At 69.6% G+C, this 7,462-nt stretch overlaps 2 protein-coding genes across 2 annotated transcripts; both read left to right on the forward strand.

The window, feature by feature from the left end:
• The first annotated feature begins 404 nt into the window (after window positions 1–404).
• Window positions 405–5,772, forward strand: EMIHUDRAFT_448909 (hypothetical protein). Its single transcript, XM_005792026.1, has 12 exons — window positions 405–972; window positions 1,040–1,176; window positions 1,254–1,332; window positions 1,401–1,460; window positions 1,600–1,728; window positions 1,801–2,016; window positions 2,145–2,252; window positions 2,324–2,422; window positions 3,391–4,723; window positions 4,948–5,046; window positions 5,174–5,224; window positions 5,330–5,772. Exons 1-9 carry the CDS (start codon window positions 421–423, stop codon window positions 3,580–3,582), a joined length of 1,572 nt encoding a protein of 523 aa, XP_005792083.1. The 5' UTR covers window positions 405–420; the 3' UTR covers window positions 3,583–4,723; window positions 4,948–5,046; window positions 5,174–5,224; window positions 5,330–5,772.
• A 409-nt stretch (window positions 5,773–6,181) lies between these two features.
• On the forward strand, window positions 6,182–7,156 carry EMIHUDRAFT_62679 (alpha CA; the record flags this gene model as incomplete). Its single annotated transcript, XM_005792027.1, has 2 exons — window positions 6,182–6,340; window positions 6,410–7,156. The coding sequence occupies 2 exons, from the start codon at window positions 6,182–6,184 to the stop codon at window positions 7,154–7,156; spliced, it is 906 nt and encodes a 301-aa protein (XP_005792084.1).
• Window positions 7,157–7,462: the final 306 nt, after the last annotated feature.

Consider the following 7,462-nt stretch of genomic DNA (forward strand, 5'->3'; position numbering starts at 1 on the left):
TCGGCTCTACGTTCATTACGTTCATCGTGGCTCACCCTCCATCCATGGACCATGCATGCCGTGAACAGGCGCTTACGCGCTTTATCCATCCTATATTCTTCTCTCTCCTCTGCCCGTGCCTTGGTCTTGTCGTTGTTTCGCACCCATGTCTGTATGGCGATCGAGGCTGCCTTCCCCACTTGCCACTACCTGTAGTTCACTCGTCACCTCTCCTGCTAGCTCCTCTCTCTTTCTTTCGGGTATGGAGTCCGTGAGTGCGGGTAGCGTGCAGGCAATCACGGGCGCTATTTTGTCGTACTCCTCTTCGGCGAGCGCTCCAAATCTAGACCCCATTGCTTTTTGCGCGTGCCCGCGGGCGTTTTTCTTAATTTGGACCTGCAAATGTTCCACGGCACCGGGGGCTTCTTCAGGCTGCTCGCCATGTTCGACGGCCCCGGGAGCTTCTTCAGGCTGCTCGCCCTGGGTCTTTTGCTGCCTCAGACCCGGGCCTTTATCGCCGGCACCAGCGCCGCGCACCCTCCCTGCGGCGGGCCACCGCCCTCGGCTCGCCGAATAGCCGCCGTCCGTGCCGTCGTGCTGGCGGATGAAGTCGTTGCTCCTGCAAGCCCGGATGAGCCACCCGGTGCCGGGCAGCCCCAGCTGCTGGCCGGCATCCTGCGCGCCGGGCTCCAGCGCGCTGCCGACGACCGTCGCCGCGTCGACGAGCTCGTGACCCACTTCGAGTACGACGGAGCCGTTGACGTGCCCGCAGAGGGCCGGCGTGCGAGCGGGCAGGGCGAGGTGAAGCGGCTGCTGACGGCGCTGTTCGCCGACAACGAGGTCGGGACGATCGAGGTGGACTCGGACGGCGCGTCCGTCCTCCTCTCGCTCCGCGACTCGACGGACCGCCGCCGCACCCTCCGGCTGCTCGCGACGGGGCGAGGCGGTGCCTCGCGAGGCGGCGGCGCGAGGCACGGGCCAAAGATCGCAGAGGCGGCGGCGGAGCGCGACGGGAGAGGATGGCGGCCGGAGGGGATCCGAGGCCGTGCCTGCGCGGTAGGTGGTGGTCCACGAGCTGCTCGACGGCCCGGCCGCGCGGGCGGAGAGCGTGTTTGGAGGCGGCGGCGCCGTCGTGTCCGAGGAGCTGCTGCGCCCAAAGTGGGAGACCTTCGACGGGCGCGTGCGGCAGCAGATCTGGCGCGACGCGGCTCCGCGCGGTGGGCGCTCCACGCGCGTACGCGCCCGCCGTGATCGTCGCCGCGTCTGCCGCCTAGGCCCGACACCGACCTCTTTGCGCGGGGCAACCTCTTCCTCAAGGAGAAGCTGGAGCTGACGACGGGGCGGCTCATCATGGCGAGGCGGGCGGGAGGCGGGCGAGAGGCGGACGCGGCTCCTGACCGGGGCCCTCGCCGGCTGCGCAGGTGGTCGACTCGGCGGTGATGGAGCTCTACGGCCCGAAGATGGAGGAGTGGGCGGAGTCGGTGCAGAGACACCCGCCACGCCTGCGTTGAGAAGGAGGATCACCCAACCCATGCATGAGTCGTCGCGACACGCCCTCGCCGACCTGCACCAACAAGGATGGTGCTCTGTTACCCACAAGGCATCGCGGCACGCCCGCAGGTCGACCTGCAGCTCGAGCTCATCGTGGCGCACGCTAACGAGGACCGCAAGAGCCTCGCCACTTTCACCTTCCTGCTCGACGAGCTCAAGCGCGCGGACCCGCTCCGCCGCTCCGAGCCCGTCCTCTGCGTCGGAGGAGGCGTGCTCTCCCCATCTCTCCCCCTATCTCCCCACATCTCGAGCCCGTCCTCTGCGTCGGAGGAGGCGCGCCCCGCCTGGAGCGTGATGATCTATGACTCTGTCCTCCGCCGACACGGGAGGGACAGCTCACTGTCAAAGGCCTCGATCGCCGTCATGAATGCGCGTGGCTCTCCAGGCGTCCTTACCGACACCGCCGGCTTCGCGTGCGCCTGCTGGCGGCGCGGCATCCCGTGGTGCCGCCTTCCCACGACGCTGCTCGGCATCGTCGACGCGAGCGTCGGAATCAAGGCGTCTTCCACCCCGTGACCACGGATCCAACCCCGGCTCACCCCGGCTCACCCCGGCTCACCCCGGCTCACCCCGGCTCACCTCGGCTCGAGGTTGCAATCAACTACCACCGCAAGAACGGCGTGGGCCACTTCTACTCGCCGCTGCACACCTTCATCGACACGAGCTTCCTCGACACCGTCTCGCGCCCCGACATCCGCTCGGGCTGCGGCGAGATCATGAAGGTGCCTCTCGCCGGCTGGCCCCCCCTTCCCACTTGGCGGTGCACCAGCCTCCCACGCGCTGAGTCGTGCAGGCGGCCATCATCCACGACGCGCGCCTCTACGAGCTACTCGACGCCCACGGCGAGGAGATGATCGCAGCAAACTTCCGCGGCTCGCCCGAGGCGCGGCGCGTTGGCTGAGCAACCCCTTCTCTGCCCGTGTGGGGAGCCTTCTCGGACCCTTCCTGCAGGCGGAGCGCGTGATCCAGTACTCGATCGACGCGAGCTTGGGGGGAGGGGTTGTCGGCCGGGCTCGCGCGAGTGGGCGACGCGTGGCGCTGTGAGGTGTGTAGGCGATGCTCGAGTGCATCGGCCCCGACTTGTGGGAGGAGGCGCTGCTGCGGCCGATGGACTACGGACACACCTTCTCGCGCACGCTCGAGGCGGGCCCTCCCTCCCTCCCCCCGCCTCCTTCCCAAGCAAGGCCCGAGGCCCCCCTAACCCGCTCCCTCCGGGCCCTCTCTCCCCCACCCCGCCTCCTTCCCAAGCAAGGCCCGAGGCCCCCCTAACCCGCTCCCTCCAGGCAGACGAGTCGTTCTTCCTCCGCCACGGCAGAGCGCGGCCCCTCCACGCTGCTCTCCCCGGACCCTTCCCTGAACCCTCTCGGAGCCCTCACCGCAGGCGAGGCGGTGGCGGTCGACTCGCTCTTCTCCGCGCTGATCGCCGAGGCGAAGGGCCTCCTCCCCTCCGCGCAGGCAGAGAGAGAGAGAGAGTCGCCCTTCGCTCTCCGACTGCGACGAGAGCCACTCGCACTGCCCCACCTCACACCCGGCCATAGGCGGACTCCTAACCCTAACCCTAACCCTAACCCTAACCCTAACCCTAACCCTAACCTCACACCCGGCCATAGGCGGACTCGCTCCTCTCGCTGTACCGGCGGCTTGGCCTGCCGTGCTCCATCGCGGGCATCACGGCCGCAACCTACAAGAAGGCACCCCCCCCCCCCCCCACCACCCTAGCCCCCCCACAAACCCTGCGGCGTGCGGCGGGCTGCCCGTGCCGCGCACGAGACCGGCTCGTTCCCCGCCTCTGCTCCGCCGCACCTGCCTCTGCACCTGCCTCTGCTCCTCTGCACCTGCCTCTGCTCCGCACACCTGCAGGCGCGGGACGAGATTGTCGTCCACCGCGACGGGCTGCTGCGCGCCCCGCTGCCGGCGGGGATCGGTCAGTGCGAGTACGTGGACGAGATCGACGACGGCGAGATCGACGCTGCGTTCGCCCGCCTCACCGCCTTCACGACGGAGCACGCCGACACGGTCTGGGACATCTCCAAGTCGTTCGCCGCCGAGTGAGCGGGAGAGGGCGTCCTGCCGCCTTTAGTTTCTCTAGCCAAGCGCCTCCTTTCGCGCTGATCGACGCGCTGCGCGCTCCTCTTGCATATATGCTACGTGATTGCATGGGGGGATCGTCGCATGCGCCATAGCCCCGTGTGGGGGCATGCATCGGGGGCCATGCGATGGCGTGGCGCGGGGCCGGGGCCGAGGGTCCGCCGCAGCGCCTCTCTCGCGGCGCGCGGCCCGGCGGCACGGATCTCGGTTCTCGCGCGCCCGCGCCGCCCGCGCCCGCCGCGGCCCGCGGCGGCTGCGCGGCGCGCCGGACCCACGCGGTGTTTTTTTTGGGTGTACTCGTTGTGGCTCTCTACACTGTGTTGCGGTGCAAGATAAATACAAAAATAACATTGCGGCGGGCACGCGGTCCCCCCGGGCGCACCACAGCGGGGCGCAACCGCCACAGGCCACAGGGGGTTGGCGGGCGCGACTTTGCAGGTCCAGGTGGCGTGGCCGTGGGGGCGATCTCTAGACCGCCTCGGTCCCAAGGCTGGCACCGCCGCGCTCAGCCGAGCCTTTGCCGCACGGGGCGCCTCAAGCCAGGCAGCGACTGGCGGTGCAGCAGCGGCGGCAGCTTGGCCGACGCCCACTGCTCGCGCACCGCTTGCTCGCACCTGCAGACAGTCGGTGCGCCAGCAGGCAGGTGCGTCGCAGCAGGTGCGGCGGAGGGGGCGATGAGAGTGGGCAAGGAAAGGAAGGAGGGGAGGCAACCAGCTGGAGGGCGGGGCGCGGCTGTGAGGAGGGGCGGGTGGTGAGGGGTGAGGAGGGGCTGTGAGGAGGGGCGGGAGGTGTCTCACCCGCCCTGCCAGCCGAGCGACTCGGCCAGCAGCGAGCGCCGCTCCCGCAGCGTCGGTCCGGCGGGCATCGAGCGACGCCGGGGCGGCTCGGAGGCGGAACCGTCGCGCTCCCGCCCCCCCGCGCTGCCCGCCCAGCTGTGCCCCTGCCCGCCCGCCTGCCTCCTGCCGGAGAGAGGCGTCTTCCCTCTCCCCGCCACGCCCCCCGCCACACCCCCCGCCACGCCCCCCGCCGCTGCCGGCACGCCCCCCGCGACAGAGAGGGAAACCATCTCGGAGAGCGGCAGCGCGACGCCGTCCAAGGGGAGCGGGCCTGACCAGGCCGGGGCGAGGGGTGGGCGAGGGGTGGGCGAGGGAGCGGAGTGCGAGGGCGCCTTTTGCAGCGCTGGCCGCGACACACCCCTCGCCCTCGCAGAGCTCGAGCCGGGTTAGGGTTAGGGTTATAGCGGCGGGCGCGGAACAGAGGCGCGGCGAGCGGCTCGGAGAAGAGAGGGGGGAGGTGGCTGCTACGTCTTGCCGCCTCTACGGGGTGCAGGCCGGCAGGGGGCAGGCCGGCAGGGGGCAGGCCCGCGGGGGGGTCGGCGAGGCCCATCGCAGCGAGGAGCAGGTTGCCTCTCTCCGGGTCGGCGGCGTCCTGCTCCGGGGCAGAGTCCAGAGTCCAGAGTCGAGAGTGGGAGTCGGAGTCGGAGTGCAAGGGGAGGGGGCAGGTGGCGACGCGGCGGAGCGGGAGGGGCGAGGGCGAAGAGGCGAGGGCAGGAAGCCTGCGAGTCGGAGTCGTCGGAGACCTCCTCGGTGTGCTCCGTGAGTGAGGCCTTGCAGGGGGGGGGGGGGGAGGAGATGAAAGGCGAGGGCGCCGCAGCGGAGAGGTGAGGCCCGGGCGGGGGAGAGCGGGGTTCTGCCTCAGGGCCTGTGCGCGCCTCGGCAGGGTCAAAGGGCTCACGGAGCGACAGGCGGCGCTCGGGTTCGCTGGCCTCGCCGCCGTCGCTCGCTCGGCGCGTCGCCGCCGAGCTGCTGGGAGAGCTCGACGACGTGGAGAGCGAAGACGCGTACCCTGAAACTCGCTTCCGCATCTGGGGGCGGGGAGGCGGCCTCTCGTCGTCGCACGCCTCAGACTCTGACCACTCTGGGTCGCCCTCGGAGGCGTGGCTCACGCGCTTCTCGAAGCTCTCTCGCATCGACAGCACCCATCGACGGTGCCGCGCGGTCGCCTCGTCCAGGCTGCTTGACGAGCGCCGCTTGAGTTCGGCGTGGGTGTCGGGAGAGGTGCGGCCGGAGCTCTGCGAGGATGAGCTGGTCGCCCGGAGATCAAAAGACTGGAGGAAAGCCGGGTTCATGCCGGGCAACAGAGCGCACGCCAAAATACCCGAAGCTTGCTTTTCCCGGGTTTCTTTTCCCTATTTTTGAGGCCCAGAAAGGCGTGGGGCATAGTCCCGACCGGCAGGGAAAGAATTTTTGTTTAGCTGGAGCCCAGGTACCAGCCCCAGCCGCAAAAGTAAACCCCGGAGCTCGACCACGCCGGCGAGCGCATGGACTGGGTGTACGCTCGCGCGCCGGCGGACGCTGCAAGTAGCAATGATCAACGCACCACCTGGGCACAATACCCCACCTGCATCAACGGGCGGCGACAGTCGCCGATCGACATCGCAACCGCGGCCGCCGTTGCCGGCGGCGTCGAGCCCATGGCTCCGCATCTCCGGCCTCTCGACCGGCTGCTGCTGGTCAACACGGGGAGGAGTTTTCAGGTGCACGAGCAGGGTTCTGCCGTCCGCATGCTGCCTGCGGGAGCCACGCCGGCGACAGCGCCTGTGGAGAACGGGTCTGCTTCCAAGGGCTACACAGTACTGCACGGCCGCAGATACGACTTCTACCAGGTCCACTGGCACACGCCGTCGGAGCACCTGGTGGACGGGCGGCACGCCGCGCTTGAGGTGCCGTTGACCCGTCTCGCCGGCCTCTCGCTGTCAGCAGACACCAACCGCTGGAGCCCGCCACCTCAGGCGCACTTTGTCCATCGAGACGCGAGCGAGAGTGGCCTCGCCGTGATCACCGTGCTCTACGACGAGGCAGCCGCGTGCGACCCTCTCCTCTCCGCCTTCTGGGACGACTTCCCGCCCTCGGACGGCGCTCGCCGCTACGCCGAGTCGGCCGCGTCCGTCGACTTTGGCGCGATGCTCTCGGAGCTGCTGCTCCGCGGCGGCGGCGCCTACCAGTGGGAGGGCTCTCTCACCACCCCTCCCTGCACCGAGGGCGTCGAGTGGCGGCTGATCAAGGCGCGCCGCCACGTCTGCGCCGCCCAGCTCGAGCGCCTGCGTGCCGCGCTCGGCGCCGCGAGCGGCGTCCGTGCAAACAACCGCATGGTCCAGCCGCTAAACGGGCGCCTCTTGAGGGCGTCCGCCCTTTCGCCGCCCGCCGCGCCATTCCCTTTGTGGGGCGCGGCGGCCGTCGGCGGCGTGCTCGCCCTGGCGCTGGCGGCGGCTCTGGCTTTTGCGGCTCGCCGGGGGCGCGGCGGCGCGCGGCGGTCGCGGGCGGGCCTGCTGCAAGCGCGTGGGCCATCGACGGGGGAGAAGGAGCTCTCCTCGGCTCTCCCCTCTGCCGGCTCCCGGACTCCCGCGGTGCCGGGCGCGGCGTCGGCGGGAGGGCACGCGGACGACTCCGGCCTCAGGAACAGCTCCTCCTCGTCAGACTCGTTTGTCTCCGAGGACGCAGACAGCGCGGGCGAGTTGCTCGCACGAGAGAAGGTGTGAGCTCTCGTGACACCCAGTGGATGCTTTTTGATTTCTTTTTTGTGGGTTCCAACTTTTTCCGGGGTAGAGAGAGAGAGAGAGATTTTGTTTCCGGGGTATGGTATGGTGGGCTCGGCGGCCCAAAGGGGGGGGTATGGTCCTGACCGCCCAAGGCTAGCCCTACCATACCCCAAGCAGGTCTTCCAAGAGGCGGGGGGGTATGGTCTCGAGGTGGCTCGGCGACACCATACCACACCCCGGAAAAAAGTTGTAACCCTGCGCGTGTTTGCGTTGTGGTCTGTCTCGCGCCCTCGCCGTCCCGTCTGT

The sequence above is a fragment of the Emiliania huxleyi genome (genome assembly GCF_000372725.1).
Source record: "Emiliania huxleyi CCMP1516 unplaced genomic scaffold EMIHUscaffold_11, whole genome shotgun sequence".
In the NCBI taxonomy this organism is placed as follows: domain Eukaryota; phylum Haptophyta; order Isochrysidales; family Noelaerhabdaceae; genus Emiliania; species Emiliania huxleyi.